Source organism: Leptonychotes weddellii, chromosome 7, assembly GCF_054177405.1.
Source record: "Leptonychotes weddellii isolate Sample4059 chromosome 7, ASM5417740v2, whole genome shotgun sequence".
NCBI lineage: Eukaryota > Metazoa > Chordata > Mammalia > Carnivora > Phocidae > Leptonychotes > Leptonychotes weddellii.
The window spans coordinates 32,829,013-32,848,776 of record NC_138375.1 but is presented as its reverse complement, the minus strand read 5'-3'; the positions used below and the strand labels follow the sequence as shown (position 1 = coordinate 32,848,776).

At 34.0% G+C, this 19,764-nt stretch overlaps 1 protein-coding gene across 2 annotated transcripts in view; it reads left to right on the top strand.

Annotated features, from left to right (window-relative positions):
* The window catches only part of HCN1 (hyperpolarization activated cyclic nucleotide gated potassium channel 1), a 390,570-nt gene that overhangs the window by 192,888 nt on the left and 177,918 nt on the right, over nt 1–19,764 (top strand). The window contains exon 3 of one of the 2 annotated variants that reach the window (XM_081826107.1): nt 16,936–17,097. The exons of the other annotated variant lie outside the window; for it this stretch is intronic. Within the exon in view, the coding sequence (XP_081682233.1) occupies nt 16,936–17,097 (162 nt within the window). The remainder of the gene's footprint in view (nt 1–16,935; nt 17,098–19,764) is intronic. 2 annotated transcript variants of the gene reach the window in all.

Genomic DNA, 19,764 nt, shown 5'->3' with positions numbered 1-19,764 from the left:
TTATACTTAAAAACACACATATTTTGCACTAATACATACTATTCATCTAATACTGGTTTATTACATACCACTCGAAAGTGGTTTCACAGTACGTTCTCATTGATAACATGGTAGCTGAATATTTAAAGAAGTATGCTTTTTTTCATATATTTAACTAAATGACTTAATTAAATTTATTAAATGAATATGACTTCTGATTTGCAAATTAATAGTAAAATTATTACTGCCCCCTCCTAGTCATCTGGGACTTCTATAATAAAATACCATAGACTAAGTGGCTTAAGCAAGACGTTTATTTCTCACAGTTCTGGAAGTTGGAAAGTCCAAGATCTAAGTGCTGGCAGATTTGATGTCTGGTGAGAGCCCTGTTCCTTGTTCACAGATGGCCATGTTCTTGCTGTATCCTTACATGGCAGAAAGAGAGAACAAGCTCTCTGGTCTCTTGCTATAAGGGCACCAATCCCTTTATGAGGACTCTACCTTCATGACCTAATTCCCTTCCAAACGCCCTGTCTCCAAATACCATTATATCAATTGTTAGGGCTTCAACATGAATTTGAGGGAGACACAAGCCAATCTATAGCATTCCCTTAAAGGTTGGTTATCTATCTGTTTGGTTGAGGGATAATAGAGGTTCTGAAACCCTTAGAAGAGCTTTGTGGTATTGACTGAGTCTGTAGGAATCTTGAAAATGCTTTTGTCTATCTTTCAGAGTAAAAATGACCTGTAGCTACTCTTACCTGCTGCTTTTTAAAAATAGTTTGTAAATATTTTTATATAAAATTTAATTCTAGAAGTTTTAAAATTTCTTTCATTCTGTATATGCAGCCCCAAAATTGGGCCCTTCAATATGACTGTTTACTTTGGGAAATGTTGGTATTTTTTAAAAGAAAGTTAGAAAAAAGTGTCACAGAAATGTAAGCCTATAGAGAGGTATACATATTAAAACTTTTCACCTTTATTAGTCTTAAATAAAATTGCATGTTTTTATTTCTAAGTACACTACTCAGCACAAATACAAAAATATTCTCTCTATTAAGTCTCATACTACATAAATATACCAAAGGAATGAAATAATGTGGAGTCCAGAATCGATGCTGAATTTAGCAGAAAACATGACTGATTTGTGAGTTTGAATGCTGGGTGAAAGCCCAGATAATAATGATAGTAACCTTTTGGACTCCTCCATTTAGAACTTGTCAGAAATACTGAATCCTATTGAGTTTAAATCATGCCAAGTTAATAGGAATAAGTCCAAATGTTCAGTTTTATAGAGTGGATTTTGGCTCAGTGTAGGTGTCTGTTCCAGGGTTAGCCCATTAGCTCAAATTGATAATGGATCTGGAATTTCTTAAAATACAGTGGGGTTTATGTTGTCAGATCCATATCAGAGGAGACCAATATTTTAGTCAAATGAAAATAGTCACACAAACTCAAGATGATCTGGGCCCTCACAAAAATATTGTTAATTCTGCAATAATTTAAAAAATTCTGCAAGCATAGCATGCATTCAGAACATAGAAACCAAGCTCTTCCATGTAATAACAATTTTATGATTATAGAACCTATGACAATGACCATATAAGTAATTAAAACCATTTTCATTATGTATAAACAAAATCTAATTAATCATTAGTTTATCTTATATATTCATTATATACTGTTCAGTATCTATATTAAAACAACGAAGAAATGGATTTCAATTAGTTCCTACTAGAATTAACAGGTAAATAAATATCTCATTGAAATTTTTCTGATTTTTAAAAACATACAAATTATTTGTATGACACCTGGGTTGCATTATTTGTGTGCTATTTATTTTATATAAACATGAAGCTGACTTAGTATTAACAGGTAGTAGATTTCATTCATCCATTATCCAATCATATGTTTATAATTAACATATATTTATTGTAATTAACAGTGTGCCAAAGACTTGGAGATACTAAGACAGTAAGATACGATTCTCCTCATCAAGCTTATATTTTAATTGAAACAGAAGGAAAAAAGAATCATAAACATTTTCAAATGTAATGATTAGAATTAAGTAATATGGAGGCTAAGAGTAAGTGATGTACATGAGGCTTGTGAAGTAAGCAGCAGTCAGACCATGAAGGGCCATAAATATTACACTTAGGATCTTGGCCTTTATCTCAAATTTAATGGAGCTTCACTGAAGATTTCTCACCAGGAAAGTGGCATCACACATTTGTGTTTTAGAAAGAAAACTCTAGTTGCAGGGGACAGGAGGGTAAATCTAGAGAACTAGAAATAATTTAGGGAGTTTTGGAATAACTTAGGTGAAAAATGAGAATTGTCTGAATTAAAAGATTTGTGAATCATAAGCTTTTATAGAGGGAGACTTATAGAATGTAGTTACTCATTGAATGTGGAGGGCAAGGGAACAGAATAAACCTAGCATTACCCTGAGGAGAGGCTACTTTGAGGCTTGATATGTATTAGGCCCTCTAGAGAATTCAGTTGGGATATGGAGGAAGTAAGAGTTTCATAGTTTCAGACATCTTTGGAGTGAATTGATTGTGGATTTTAAAATGAAGAGGGTTGTCCTCTGTAAAGTTAAAATAATGGAGCCCCCTGACTATAAGTAATAGTTGAAGTTATGGAAGTGGAAGAGTCCCTCAAAGAGAGTGTGTAGAGTGGAACCCAAGTGATTTCAACTCCTAAAGAGCAGAAAATGTATAGCTTGACACTGAATATAATTAACAAGAGAAGTGGGAGTAAATGAGGAGCAATAAGGAAAATTGCATATCAGAAACAGAGCAGATGGAGTGTGAAGTAGGAATAAATAAAACCTGCTGAATATGCAGGGAGGTCAAACAAATGTGGTTTGCAAATTGCTTATTGTGTGGCCCCAGAGATATATGCCAATTTTATCATGAATGTTCTCAGCGGACATAGGAGGCACCAGGTTCTACAATGTTTAAAAGTTGAATATAGGGTAAAAAAGTGGAGAATATGTAAACAAATTTTCAGTACAGTTGAGATGAAAAGTAGATATTAGTATAGTGGATGGAGAGGAATAGAGGATCAGTGGACAATTCTTTAATACAGGAGGGATTTAAGCATGCTTAAATTCCAATGAGAGAAAATATAGGAAGGAGTCTGAGGAAGAAGACGGGATAATTAATGAAGCAAGGTCAGTGAGGATATAGCAAGATTAAAAAAGAAAAGACAGTTGTCATAGGGGAAAAAAAAAGACATGTTCTAAAGTAAGGAGAAAGGATGGATGTAAACATGTCTGTAAATGACAGTGTTTCTCAGTAAAATTGGAAGTTAAATGTTTTCTTCTGATGAGGCGAACAGGTGAGGGATGGTAAACTTTGGGAGACTTGGCAAAGTTTGAACTAGCTGTCCCAAGAACCAGTTACATGCTGTCTAGGAACATACAGATAACACTAAACAGTGCTGAAAACCTAGTTGATGTTAAAACCATGATCTGGCTGTGCAGTTATGGGGTTCTCTTTAGCAATATATGGAAGCTGCTCATATATAGGAGTGAGATTGTGGACAGTCAGTTAATCTTGGAACAGGAGTCTCATTACCATGAGACTATAGCTGAGAAGAAGATAATTGATAATTTTGACAAGATATTGGTTGAAATAATGGGCTTTTGTGTCAGACTGAGTAATGAAGGAAATGATGAGCGAGAGGAGAGTAGGAGAAAATAGAATTTTTCCAAGAGTAGCCACCTCAAACAATTAAAAAATAAAACAGTTTAGTGAGACAATGAAAAATAAAAACTAGAAAGGGAAAAAGATGTCATCAGAGAGGTAAATTTTGAATAAAGACAAGTGCCAATGATGACAATGTCTATATGGACATTGATCATGTAACCAGGGTGTAACAAAGGATGACAGATATTCTAGAATTAATTAATACCAAAATTACAAACAAAATTTTTTGTACATAATAAGGATTCTCTTTCATTATGGGTACATAATAAGGATTCTTTTCAATCAGAGTCTCTGTTCTATTATCATGCACACAAAAAGAGAATTTGAAAAAAATATATAATAATCCCAAAGGTCCCCATTTAATAAAATAGGCCACTTGTTTTCAAACTAGGAACTCCTTTCTTTGTTTCCTCCCTCCTTCCCCCTTCATCCCCTCCCTCTTTCCCTCTTCCCTTCCTTCCTTCCTTCCATCCTTCCTTTTATTCTTTCCTCTCTTGTTCATATTCTTATATTTTGTAAACATGTTAAGTACATGCCATGTGTACATGCCTTGACCTCCAGGGGTTTACAATCTAGTGAGGACACAGACATATAAACACACAATTATAGTCAAGTATAAAGCATTTTTATAAACTTATGGACTAGGTCCCATGAGAGGAAACTCTTAATTCTTTCCCTAGAGAAGTCAAGTAAGCCTTTCCTGAGGAATCTATGTTTGAGCCAAGTTTTGAAATATGAATAAGAAAGTCATCAGTCAGAAAAGGGATAGGATGGAAGGCCTTGTACTGGGAGAGAATAGTATGTAAACAGATACAGGCTCTGATCAATCATGTTGTATAAAGCATACTATGCAAGTTTGGTCTGCCCCTGGCATGGAATACCAATAGAGGAGGTATGATAGATGATAGCAAAATAGTGGATGGAGGGCAAATCACAGGGGCTTTTTATACTAGGCTGAGGAGTTTGGACATCATGAAGATTCTTTGGACCTCTAACAAAAGTTCAAGCAGAGAACTAACATGATCAAGTTTGAATTGTAAAATGATAATTCTTGATGCCAAGTAGACTATATTTCCAAAGAAGGTGAGACTGGAAGTTGGAGATATGAGATGATAATGTTGAAAAAATAATTACAGACACAAATTAATTTATGAATTAAATCAGTTACAACAAGGACCAACATAATTTTAGGAATGGGATAGGGATTTGACAAAGTGATTCTAAGTTTATTTTTAAATACAAGTGTGTGAAACAAAAACTATAAGGAGAATTATTGAGGGAGGGTAACTTGGAGGTTGGAAATTATACTGCAAAGTTAAACTAGTTTAAGAATGACTTATTGGCAATTGAATAGATCAACAGCTCATTGGAACAAATCAGTTATTCCAGAAAGAATGTGTAGCTATGAATTTGAGTTATAGAAGTCCTTTTATATTGGGGTTGACAATTCAAACAATTGGGAAGTAAATAAATGGTTTCTGCTTGAGGAAAACAGATTAAGACACAATATGTGGGCATTTTGTCCCTCCTAAGACTACAGCACAATGAAAGAAACCTAGTGAAAAAAAGAATGCATCTATAAAATAGAAGGGAACAAGAACAAGGAACTCTTATTGAGATGAAAAAATTCTCAAAATTTTTACAAGATTCAAAATGAAAGGGAGCAGAGTGAAGGATAACACATGGAGAGAAAATCAGACCCTGCAATATGCTACAAAAGGGTCTGCAAAAGAAGTAAGAACCAGTCTGTACTGTGAACTGTGGAAACATTTGGATTCAGAGTCAGGAGGCTTAAGGCAGAACATAATTGAGCAGTAGGGCTGAACACAGGAAGGGTGCTGAATTTAAGAAAAATATGACAACTGCACAAATCATTACTTATAACCCACCTCTCACACCCTGCACATACATACATGGAATTTGGGCAGTTTCATGTATCCCCATGTAAAACTCTTCATCTTTTCACTGAAGAAATTAAACCCATATTTGGGGTAAGATACAGTTTCATTAGATGCTGGAAGGAATGGAGACAAGTCATCAAATATCTGTGAGAAAATGATTTTCAATCTAGAATTCTATATCCAGACAAGATGTTGTTAAAGGAGTAAGAGAGAAAGATATCTTACACATGTCCCAACTTTCCTAACCATACCCCTCCACAAAAAAGCTATAAACTAAGATTAAGTGTGGCTACTGTAAGATGTGTTAAAAGGAGCAACAATTCTGATGACTCTGCATCAGGTCTAGAGAAAAATAAGTCCTTCTTAAGACAGGTGGGTGGATTCTGGAGAAGAAAGCGTTACATGAGTATGTGAGTGTGTGGTGGAGGTGATACCAGGAGCACCGAAGAATCCAGTGCCTACCATTATTCTGCACAGAGCCAATGTTGATAAGTGATTTTTAGTTATAAGAAAAATCAAATGTATACCAAAAAAGTATATTACTTTTAAGGGTCCTTCCACATAGAGCAGTTTATATAATTCTTATAATGATTCTGACACTTAAGTATTTTCAACGCTTCAGGTGGTCTGGCAAATATCTTGATGTACTATTATCTGAATTGATGAAGCATTATAGTGCATATGTGGTTCTGGAAAGTGCCTAACTAGTAAATCTGAAATCATGCCATTTTCCAATAGATCAAATCTTACTCAAATGTTTCTTGGGTTGCTAGCAACTTTGTCAATACTTGTCTATTTTTTAAGTATCTTTTGGGGAGGTTGCAATAGTAATATGTTTTTCTCACTTACTGGGTTTCTTCAAATGGCAGAATGTGTGGTTTACTCACTAAGATTTATAGCTGTATTTTATGGCTTCATACCCAAAATCATGTACTTAGCGATTTCTTTCAGAAGGCATTTGCCAAGACAGTGACCCAGCACCATTTTTTCTTCCAGAGCAACTCTGACACAAATCCACTCAAATAAATTAGCATTTTTAACTTGACTGGCTCATTGGGCCAGTGTATCAAGATGACGTGCCAATGCATGAGGTAATTCTTATGGCTACTACTAAAAAACTGTGAAGAAACTTTGTTTTCATCTTAGTAGCTTTTTCAGAAGCCAGCTTTCCTTTCTCTTGCCTTTCCTATTGGCTTCTCTTGGAAAATGGTGCAATGAGCTGGTTCGCACACCACCTTTCTAAAGTATAAATGGTGAGTGGAGGCTGGGGATGTTGAGAAAGATACATGCAATTAATTTAAATATAATGGCCTCTGTCACATTTTATTTTACCACATATTTATATTACCATTAATCTTATTATTACATTTTTATTTTATTTGTTTTATAAACAAAGGTTTAGGGAAATTATGTAAGTCAGTGTTTTACTGCTGGTTTATCTTCCATTTGGGGTGTGTGTGTGTGTGTGTGTGTGATTGGCTTCCCTTTGTTTTCACTTTTTAAAATTGTACTTTTTCAATCCTAAAGTAAAGGGTATTATGGAATTTTACACATACAATGTACTTTAGAGGTCATTTGCTCCATCTCCTTTCTTTTAGTTGAAAAGCTAAGGCAAATTTTTGGAAACTGATTAATGCAAATTCAGAACTAGAACTCCAGTTCCCTGTTTTCACGTTATGCATTTCTCCAATAGTATTTTTTTTTAAGTTCTTACATTGCAAAAACTGTTGTTCGGTGGTTTATAAATTTTATGTTAACCTTGTTATTTATCTCTAAGATTGGCAAAATAATAGCTCAAAATTTTGAAAAAATATATATTATGTACCAAGCAGTTTAATGTTCCATGCAAATATATATATGTCCAAATTTTAAAGGTTTTACCATACCACAAACACTACAATCTTTAATATTTTAGGCCAAAAAAATTGGTTGAGATGCCAAACAGTAATTATCACTTGTCAGTTTAAGAAAGTTCATGAATGTGAAACCAGGAATATTGGAGTCATTTTTTTTCTCACAGAACTTATAGAAAATAGAAGACATAATAATGCATAATATCATATAGGGCATACTTAAAAATATGTTCACAAGAGACCACCAAAATATATTATGCATTTTATACATGCCTCAGGGATAGTTTAATAATATTTGATTAACTGAGGATTTAGTACAAGAATTCTTTCTGGATGATATATCTGAATGGACTGGAAATATATGTGATATTCTTATTTGGTAATTTCAAAGCAATCCATTAGCTATGTATTGACTATATAATATCAGCAAGATACTGTCTAGGAAAACAATTTACACAGTATATAAAATGAGTTTAAACATCCTCTGCTTTGTTTGCTTTTATAATTTAGTCACTAGAGCTTGTACACTGAAGTGGTCTTTTCTGTTTTAAAAATGTTCATCACTTAGATGAATTTTAAAATACAAATTAATGAGATGAAGTCTCCAAAGTAAAATATCTTCTTACAAAGATTAAGTACATTTCTCTACTCCATTGTATGGTCTTTTTTTGCCTTTCAAAAAGCACGAATCCATGTGATTGGTTTCATATGCTTAGGAAATGAACTAATAACAAAAACAAGAATAATTTTACTATTTGTAGCTCAAAATGTAGAGACAACTAAATTTGTACTTGTTGGAGTGTGTAACGTGTTACAAATCTGATGAGACCACAGCTATACAAAAGAGAAGAGAGTGAGCAAATGATTGACATGAAACTGTAAAGATAAAAATGAGACTATTATTAGTGCTATGTTATTTCTAACATGAATTATTCCCCAGTCCTCTCCAAAAACCACACTGTTATGGAAATATCATTTGAAATTCACTCACAAGAGCTACAAAATTCACTGAATACTGCTAATGTGGTTATTAGTTTGATTTTTCACCCTCTTTCTCTACACACACACACACACACATTTATGTAGCCACTTCTGATTGTTTACTTGAATATCATTTTTACTATGTACTAGATAATAAAAAGAGAATGTTAACTTTTTATTTAAAAAATAAAATTTTCATTTTGAATTTTCAAGATAAGATTTTTAAAAAGTCTAGAAAAAAATGTATTAAATTTCATTAAATCAGTATCTTAGTACTGACTTTATCCTGAAATTAAGTGTACCTAGTAAGCATGAAATAGCCTTCCCACAATCATTATTAAAATAAGGTGCAAATATCCATCATAAAATATTTGTTTTTACTTTCCTCATTTAAATATTTCAGTATATATTGTACATATGTATATATTGTCTACATTTATAGCAATTTGAAATTTGTTGTAGAAGAATAGACAATGATCTTAAATTGTTTAATTTTAATTAATTTCATTTTTTCCGTAGTACTAGTCCATCAAACTCACTTCTTAATAGAACCATTTTCAATATTCATCTGTAATTTGATTTTCCCAGTGTGTAAGCTACTTCCTAAAGTAAATTAAGCATATGAGGGGGTTATGCTTGCTCTTTTGTTTTTCTAGGGCACAGTCCAATAAATAGTTGCTCTGTTATAGAACATAGTCCTCATATAAGTTAAAAAGATGTACTCTTTTTTCCTAAGGAATTTTTGAAATGCAAAGGTGTAGCTATATTCAGTTAACAAAATGTAACCTATCATAAGCATTTTTGTTTCTGACCTATTCCCAGTCGTCAGCTGATAATGATTTGAAATTCAAAGGAAAATGAACAAGCCTAGTAGAAGTGCTTTATCTCTGTTAGGTACTCTTTAGCACTGACCCATTTATGAAAATTCACTGTTAGTTGAATAACCTCTGTGGGAGAAAAAAGATTTGCTGAGTGTCAACTCTATACCACCAGGCATTGTGTTTCCCAGTTTTCAAAGTTTATACCTTTTACAGTTTACACTATAACTGTTTCCTATCATTAATTTCCTACCAAAAATCTTCAAAGAATCCATACTACAATATTTTACCATTTTTTGTTTCTTTAATAACTCATGCTCTTTGATTTTTCTCAGACTAGTAAAGCTAAACAAGGAGCAATTTAAAAAGAGAGAAAAATTTTGCATAAAGATTTACTTTTTTAAATGTTTAGGTATATGCAATTAGGATCTTATATAAAAATATGTATAATTAGAAATAGATGATATACGATACAATGGCAAAGTAAGGAAAAAGCCATATTGTCTAAATAATTGTCAAAGCAAAAGATGTGTGACAATTTTTTTACAACAAAAATATCTAAAATTGATTTTTAAATTTTATACATACATATATGTTTATTAAAGAAATATGTGGACATGACCAAAGTAACACATGCACAAGCACCTATATATTTTAATAGTCATGACTGATAACTAGTACATTCTATTCTGTAAATATATAGTTGTTATGACCACATCAGAACTGTTTAGTTTTACTGCAGAGTCATGTGATGAGACATATTCTTCTCTGTGCCACTTCAAAAAGAATGCTCAGATAGATTATATTTTTTCTTAAGTTTCAATTTCCCATTTGGGAAAATGAAATCAGCCTTAAATATCTTTACACTCCTTTCATCTATGGAGAAGGGGGAGGGGGACAGAGACACAGAGTAGCTATGACACATATGTCCTTCAGGAAATCAGATTTTGCACCAGATGGTAATTTTCACATGTAACCGAGAAAAGAAAACCACTTTACCCACTAAAGGTGGGTGAAGGTAGGCCAGCTCTCTCTGTCTCAAAATTCCAGGGAGGAGAGTTTTTTTGAGAAGCCAAACTGGAAAGACTATAAAGGGGAAAAAAAAGAATTAGGTAAGTACCTAGGAAATGAAGATTCTTTTTCAATTTGAGGTGTTTTTGAGGAAATAAAAAATTTTATTATTTTTGAATATTTGGGGGTAAAGATAGTGTAGAAGTTAACAATTTTGAAGAAAAAATAATCAAGTCATTATAGTAATTTGATATTGCCAACCACATCCAAGAACATAAGCAATAGGCTTGTATTACATATGTTACAGTTTTTTTTAAATTTCATTTTTATATTAATTCATTTTTTGCTGTACTTTACAAAAGTATCTGTCCACAATGGTTGGGAAGAGAGTTGGTTTCCCCCATAGACTGAGCAGCTAATTATTTAGATTCCTGGAGGAGAAAAAAGTTTAGATTAATATCAAAAGTTGGTAGAGATTCGTTTTTAATAAAAGGCATGCCTTCTTTCGATATTAGGAAAAGGCCAGTAAGAAAAGCTGCAGATATTTGTTTGTTTGAAGATATGAGGGGTCAGAGTCAAGAGGATCCAAACATAAGAATATGTTTCCTCTGAAAAAGTAAAATCTTAATCTGAAACTGAGTAGGATAGTCACGAGCTTTGGGGAAGTAAGAAGAGAGGAAAAAATATAGGATGAGTGGTGTTAGGAATAAGGAAATGAATAGACCATAGACAAAGGTCTCAAATAAGGTTGCTTTTTAAAAATAATTTTTTTTAGTAGCCACAATCTAGTTTCCTCTCCAGTAATCTTCAGTAGCTCAGGTATAGAAAGTAGCTGTTTTAATTAATCAGCAGTTGACATTTTGCAAAGAAAAGGTAATGGAAGAATACAGAGTCCTCTAATAAATGGAGATGTGCTGAGGGTGGAGATTGAGAGCTTGTTCTATGCAGAAATGAGAGAAAGTTATGAGGGGAATAGCCAAATGGAATGAATGGAATGAGCACTGAAGAGAAGCCTTTTTTTTTTTTTTTTTTTTTAATACAGCTGGACAAATACTTGTCTGAAAGCAGCAAAGGCAAGCGAGGTAAATGAGAGGAAAATGAGGCCACGGCATCAGAACCTAAGGCTTATGAAGTACGAAAGAATTGAACCAACTCTGAGAAAGCTACCAGGGAAGCTGAGGCTTTGAGATAGGGTGAGGGAGACTCCTCCATCTCAGGAAAAGCAGAGAAGGAGAGGAAGAATGTGACGAAGAGGCTGAGGGTATAGGAGAGTTAATTGATGATGAAGGGGCAGTTTGGGAAGGACAAGGGAAAGAAAAATCCAGGAAGATAGCACTTAACGGCATGAGAATTGGACAATAGGTGAGCGAGGTTGTGGAGTGAATGATTGCACCTTGACTCCTTACGGAGGCTGAGATGAGAGACCCAGATGGTTGACTTTTGTGAAGGTTGTGGGCCGGCCATTCTGAGTGAGATCCTAGATAGAGTAGGGGCTGCAGTCACTGGTCAGTGTTCAAAGAGATTATCAAGAAGAGTGCTCTTCTGTCGTAGATCAAGTAAAACCTTCAGCACTTTGTACCAAAAGCATGGTAAGAGAACCTGGGTCATTTTCAAGCTAAGAATTGCAGAAGTTGCAATAGGGCTCTTAAACATTGGGCTAGTAGACTAGGACTACTACACATTGACTCCTAGATAACATGGTGGCTGGGAAACAGACTGAGTTGGTAAATGTTTGTTTTCTTATATTCTGTGTCAACATGGCATATAGACAGTCCATATAAAAGATAATTGAATTTATGCAGGTGCAGGTTTATAAAGAGAAACAAAAAAGAGAAACAAAGGTACCCAGCCTTGCTTTATGCCTTAAAAATAAGAATGTCGTTTGTCAAAAGAACTCTTTCTGACCCATTTGATTCACTTAATGTTACTTTGATAAGAATTTTAAATTATATTTGAAGCCTTGAATCACAATTGAGATCATAGAAGAAACCTAGACTTTGAGTGATCCTTGTTCATGAAGCCAAAGACTAGGGACAGATCAACGCTTGCTATGAAGGGTCTTAAATTACTTTCGACAGTTTTTGTGGTTAGGTAAAACATAGTACACCAAATAGTTAAAGAGAGTTAAGGCCCACTGATCATAATCAGGCTATTAGATTGAAAAACCTCTGAATCCAGTGTATCAAGGAAGAATGTGGACATGTTTTGAAAGAACTCAGCTAATTTATGGATCCTGCCATACAGCACACTTTGGGATTTAACCTTTCAAAAACAGTGTGGAATATACAAAAAATCATGGTAAACAATTTTGTAAATAGTAGGGCAGACTTGGGGATTCTGAATCAAATTATCCTAGAGCATTCTTCAGTTTTGGAGAGTTAGCTATCCTCTCTGGAGTCATTAAACTCCAACTGGGCAGAATTCTAGAACTATAATATTATAAAAAGAATTCAGAGAGAACTTGTGACCAGAGCTTTCTTTTCATTGAAGTCAAATGAAAAACACAGTGTTCTGAGCTGGACAAATGCAAAGCACAGTGCCTTCAGCTGGCATATTTTGTAGTCTGGTTTTTAATGAAAATAAAATTAAAGAGCTGCTTTAGAAACTTATCCTAATTCTGTTTTTTTTTTCTTTTTAATTCAGTTGACTCTTACAAGTACCACTTAGCAGCATATTAAGAGTGGGTCAGAACAACCTGTCTTTCTGCTACCCACATTCTGAGCAGTCAAATCAGGTTTCAAGTCAAGTCAGATTACTTGGAAGGTAGAAAATGATAGAGTTACCTTCTTTAAATTCCCTGGTTTAAAACACAAAAACAAAACCTTCACATTGTTAAGATCATAAAAAGTACTTGGGCTATTATTGTTAAATCCCTACAACATTTTCATTCATTCATTTAACAATTTATTGAACGTCACATATGGTGCCATTTTGTGTGAAGTGGGGTTTGGGTGGAGTAGCTTTGAGATAATTGATTTAGATGGGAATTTATCACTTAAGGATGTCTATCTTGTAGACGGGGAAAAAAACTCAAAAATATTAATTAGTCAATGTTATTAGCTGCTTGATCCAAAACTTGAGTAAAGTCATACTTAGATTTATCCTACAAGCTGCCCTTAGACGATAAAAAGTTGTGGCTATGCATTAATTGGATCAGATTTTTCCTTCTTTGGTTAATGTGTTTATCTATAGATGTATGTGCTCCATAAGGGAATAATTTTCTTATTCTAAATCTTCTGTGAACAAGGTTTTAACAGAGCCTTCAATATTCTCAGCAACCAGTCAATGAGACGATTATGCCTACCAGCATGTCTTAATTAATAAGAGCTCAAGAGACAATCAGTTTGGGCCTAAGCACTCTACACATTCAGGTGTATATCAAAAGTTATACTACATACGCTATAATGTTCTTTGGTCAGATAAATAAATTGAGATGGAGATACACGGATTTGACTATTTGCAATTAACCTCTGGTATTGACCAGTGTCAGGGCAGGCAACTTGCTCATGCCTCTTCCAAAGTTGGATTTTGGGATAGCTCCAAAAAGTAAAATTACTTTTGAACACAGAATGTTAAAGACCAAAAAGGGAGACTGCTCCTGAGCATTGTCTATATAGCAGAGTTAATACATAAATCTAGCGCTAGTATTGTATACTAATACTATGAGGCTGGGAATAGAAATGAGATAGAGAATAGGTTTAATTCTACGGCTTATCTTGTCACAGTTGGAGTTCAGTAACCACATGGAAGCAAAAGGAAATAAAAAATGTATTTCTACTACGTTATGAAAGGCCTTATTCACCATTAACTTCCTTTATGAAAATAGTGGTTATGCTTCTCTGGAAATTATTTCAGAAATAATAGGATTTTCTTAAAAGAATTGTTGAATTACAGCATGTGCAATCAGTTACTGTAAATAAGCTCTTAAAATCCCACAAAAAGAATCTAATTGCTGACGAAGAAAGTAGAAAAGCCATAAAAGTCAGATGTATTAAGAATAAGACCTAGTTCTCTATAACATCCCAGCTCTAAAGTCTCATAATTGCATGATTGCCCACATGCTTATAATTTATAGACTTTGGCAGAGGGTTTCAGATATTGTTTACTTCAGATAATCAGGTTGAAAGGTGATTAGTTCCTTGTTTGATCCACAAGCTCATATTCTGCAACTTTACTCAATTTCACAGCAATGCAACACTTACGCAAAAGACATATTGAACCATTTTGTCAGGAAATACTTAGATAAAAATTTGTAGGGTTCTAGTACTAAAGAAAAATGTTTAAATCCATGTTGATTTTATTTTCCTACTTTAATAGTAGAAAGCTTTTAAAATTATATTTTATTGTATTACTTTTAATGAGAAATTATTGATGAAATTTTTGGTATGATTTCTCTTTACAAATTTAGTGACCATGAAATATCCGAGGGAATAACATCAAAAGGACTTCTCTGTAGGTTTGCCAAATACAAAACAAAATTAAAAAATAATTTAGAGGCAGGTGACCTAGGTAGCTCAGTCCATTCAGCATCTGCCTTCTGCTCCGAAAGTGATCCCAGCCAGAGTCCTGGGATCAAACCCCGTGTTGGGCTCCCTGCTCGGGAGCCTGCTTCTCCCTCTCCCTCTGCTCATCCCCCCTGTTCATGATTGCTCTCTTTCTCAAATAAATAAAATCTTTTTAAAAATTACTTAGAGGAGGGCGCCTGGGTGGCTCAGTCGGTTAAGCGACTGCCTTCGGCTCAGGTCATGATCCTGGAGTCCCGGGATCGAGTCCCGCATCGGGCTCCCTGCTCGGCAGGGAGCCTGCTTCTCCCTCGGACCCTCCCCCCTCTCATGTGCTCTCTCTCTCTCATTCTCTCTGTCTCAAATAAATTAATAAAATCTTTAAAAAAAATTACTTAGAGGAAAATAAAATTCTCAATTCTTTAATTGTTCTGTGTATAGCTGTCTGAATATAAAAATACATGATCTGTTGCCTTTAAAATCTAGGACCCCAACCTTACCTTTAAAAGGAATTCAGAACAGTGTGTACTTTCCCACAAAGAAAGTGGGAACTGATCACTACTGTGTCAAAAAGGAAGATGGTTTAAAGAAAGAATTAATGCCTAATAGAAATGTATCAAAGTGAAAAATATTTAATTAAAAACAGATTTGGTGATTTTATAAAAGCAAAACTCCAGCTGTCCTGTCATTTTGCCTCTACATACATCAATATGTACCTCTTAAGAATTATAGCTATTTCCTTACAAAGATATATTTAATAAATCAAAGTATAAAATTTATGGGTTTTCTTTTCCATTTCTCAGATAATTTCTCAGTACATGGTGTCCTCATTACTTCAAGAATAGACCATTCTTTGGTAAATTATTCAAATGTGATTCTAAATATTTCAAGGTGTTGTTTCTTTGTGTATTTATGCATATTTATTAATTTTATTAACTCAGTAGCCTTTTAACAATTAGGAAATAAAGTTTATTCTAGAATGTAGGTCTGCTCCCAAGTGGGTTTTGTTATTCTAGAATAGGTAAAATAAAAGCAGAAATATTAGCAGTAGAGAATGATATAATATATAAGCTGCTAAAGAAAGGGTTCAGGTTCTGGTTTTATTTCTTGTAATAACTGGATTGATGAAAAGTCATAGATATCAAGCTATATGTAAGTTTATACTTCCAAAATTCTGATATATATCATTGATTTGTCATAATTTCTGTGCTTTCTGAAATATCTTCCCTGTCATATTGGATTTCATGAAAATATAAATGAGAAAGTTTCATGGGAAAGGGAAATAACAATTTTAATTTTTAAAAAGTGTGGCACAATTGTTTTTTAACCAAATTCAGAGAACTTTTTATCTCAAAGGCCACTATTCATGTTCAATATACACAATAAAAGAAGTACCTACACTCATATAGCTATAAAATTCACTGCACTTAAACCTCAATATTATTTTATATTTTGAAATCAATCTGTTTTTGCTAATGATTTTCAGTCTCTGTGGGTTTTGTTTGTTTTTTGGTCCTTCAACAAATCTATTTTTTTATTTACCTTTTTTTTTTTTTTAACAAATCTATTAATTTAAGAAGGGATGAGAAGCAGAGAAGAGGGTCAAATCTGTTAACTTGTTTTAGAGCAACATTGCCAAAATGTGCAGAAGGACAGTAAATGAAAACTATTGGCAAAGCCAATGATCTTTAAAACAGGACCCATGCATTTAATGTAGTTATGTTATCTCTGTTGTTTGTGGAGAACCCACAGTTGGAGGTAGTACTCAAAGGGCAGAGTGCCAGCCTATGTAAAGATCGAGAAATGTCATCTGTTTCTACTTGTAAAAGTTCTTCCCGTATCTTTTTTGAAGATTTTTTTATTTATCTATTTGACAGAGAGAGACATAGAGCAGGAACACAAGCAGGGGCAGTGGGAGAGCGAGAAGCGGGCTTCCCGCTGAGCAGGGAGCCCTATGTGGGGCTCGATCCCAGGACCCTGGGATCATGACCTGAGCTGAAGGCAGACGCTTAAAGACTGAGCCACCCAGGCGCCCCAAGTTCTTCCCATATTTTTATTAAATCAGTACTTACACTGCATAATGTCAATGTCTACTGACATTGGGAGTATTCTTGACTTTAAAGGAAATTGATGATAAGCATTAATAAGAATTGATTTTATATTTTGGCCGACAGATTTTCCACATGACATATGACCTTGCCAGTGCAGTGGTGAGAATTTTTAACCTCATCGGCATGATGCTGCTGCTCTGCCATTGGGATGGCTGTCTTCAGTTCTTAGTCCCACTCCTGCAGGATTTCCCACCAGACTGCTGGGTGTCTCTGAACGAAATGGTTGTAAGTAATTCGTATTCTTTTAAACTCTGCGTAACCAATGTTTTGCCAAAAAGTTCTAAGTGCTTATGTTCGAATGATCTAATTTCTTCTCCGTCAATGTCTAGAGAAAACTTAATTTTGCTTTCATGGATGTAAAATCAAATGTTGTATTGTTTTTTCTACAACTACATTTCATTTACATGAAATATTTCTGGGGACATATATGTTAAGGATCTATTTTGAGGTGTCTTGCTCTGTGTATATTGAAGACATATTTTATTTCAAAGCTACATGTACACTCACACGTGCGTATAATCATATACAATCATGGTACAACGTTCATGGTACAATGTTCTTCCAAAACTGCCTACTGCTTAGAGTAACTCCTTTCTTTCAACTTGATTTGGCATTTACTATGCTTAAGACATGTAATTCTAGGTGGTGTTTAAACATGCAGAGACATGTACATCAGTATAAATGCAATGAGATTTGATGTGCATGGTATTTCAGATAGTACTTTTTGCTAGGGAAGACAAGGAAAGCTTCATGGAAAAGGTAAAGCCTTTATTTACTTTTACTTTTTAATTTTTTTAATTTGAGTATAGTTGACACATAATGTTACATTAGTTTCAGGTGTACACCTTACCCTGAAAAATATTTAAATATTTAAAACTTGTGAAATATAAATTTGAAATATATAATTAACTATATTCATAGCCACATTTAATTTTAAGAACCTAAGTTTTAAAAAAGAACATGTGTTTTGATCTATATTGTACAATACTTACAAAGAAATTGAAATACTAGTAAACAATGGAAGATAAATTTTATGAGACTCTCACAAAATTTTAATTTTGGCATAAATCAAATGCCCTCTTTCTTCCCAAAATGTTCCATATTAATTTCTGGGCTTATTATTGTAGAAATGATATGAAGATCTTAAGAACATATATTTTTTTCTTCTAATAACTAGAGCTCAGGCTTTATATTTTAAGAAAAGAGTTTACATTACATGTTAAGAAGTCTGGTCTTCTTTCTTTTCTTTCTTCTTGCCTACCTGTTTTCCTCCGTCCTTCCCACTCTCCCTCTCCCTGCCTTCTTATTCCTTTAACTCCTTTCTTTGAGACTTGATATTCACCTGGATCTCTCCTTCATGTCATTCATATCTGCTTAAATGTCACTGTCTCACTGAAGCCAGTGTGTGATCACTCTAATACAGCACCCAAGTGGTTTATATTTTATCTGAGAAGAATTTAATAATGTACACACACACATCTGTTACTTATATTTCTCTGTGTCCTCTACACAGAATGTCAGTTCCATTAAGTCAAAGAATTTGTCTGTTTTGTTCTATACTCTACGGTAGTGCCTAGAACGGTGCCTGATACAGGAGTTTGTTGTAATCTAGCCACTCTTTATTGAAAGTTCGTTTGAGAAATACTGTATTTGTGTTTCTGTACCTAAAAATCAAAGCAAGGTGCAGGTCACTTTTTGAATCTATGAAGTCTTCTTAATTATAGATCTGTCCTTTTTACTTATCACTGAAAGAAAATTTGTGAAGACATGATAAAGATATTTTGGCGGGGGTGGGAGGAAGAAAAAGCCACAGCTCTGTATTCTAGTTATGAACTGAGTGTGTAGTATAAAAACACTAACACTACTGCCAAAAGATGATTCATCACCGGCACCAACCACTCTTTAAGTTCGCAAATAATTTTTGTTTTAAATTACCCTTAGGTATCTTTCAGAAAAATAGGAATTGTCTTTATTAAAAAAGTAAAGGGACTATTTTGGGGTATCCATGAAGTGCATGTGGTTGTGTAATTATAATATACGGGAATATACTCCTTAATATATCCAGTGCTAAGCACATTAACTGAAGAAAAATTTTAATATCTTGATCATTTTTTTTTAAAGGATTTCTTTTTTTTTTTAAAGATTTTATTTATTTATTCATGAGAGACAGAGAGAAACAGAGACAGAAGCAGGCTCCCAAGGAGCGGGAAGCCCGATGCGGGACTCGATCCCAGGACCCTGGGATCATGACCTGAGCCGAAGGCAGACGCTTAACCATCTGAGCCACCCAGGCGCCCCTATCTTGATCATTTTTTAAGTGTGGTTTTTTTCTTGCATCTTTTTTGAGGGGCAGGTTTACTTATGAAACTGGCTCTTACTTCCTTTCACATTTATTTAGCATTACTTTCATGTTTAACTTTAATGTCAAGAGTAGGAAACAGTTAAGTCTATGTTCAACTATAAAGACCAGAAATATATTGTGAGTATTAGTGATATAAAGGAGATAACCATAAAAAAGACAATTTTTGTATCAGTAGAGAATCTCCATGGTGTCATTTGACCTTGAAGATATCCTTTCTTTCTATCCTAGATCTATCGAATTCTAGAAAAGCTTCCATCACAGCAAAACAAAGTGTATTTACACAATAAAGGAGTTATAAAGAAGTAAAAATCCAATATAAGAAAAAAGCACCCTGCATGTATATATCTTGCTTACCGTATACAAGCCCTTGTGCTTTGAAATATGCTCTTATTTGGTCCTCATAGCAACAGAATGAGGTGAGCACTGTTATCCCCCATTTTACAGATCAGAAATCTGAAATTTTTAGAGGTTAGTCTAATTGTTCAATAGCACAGAGTTTAGTAGATTAATAGAACCAAGATTAGTATGCC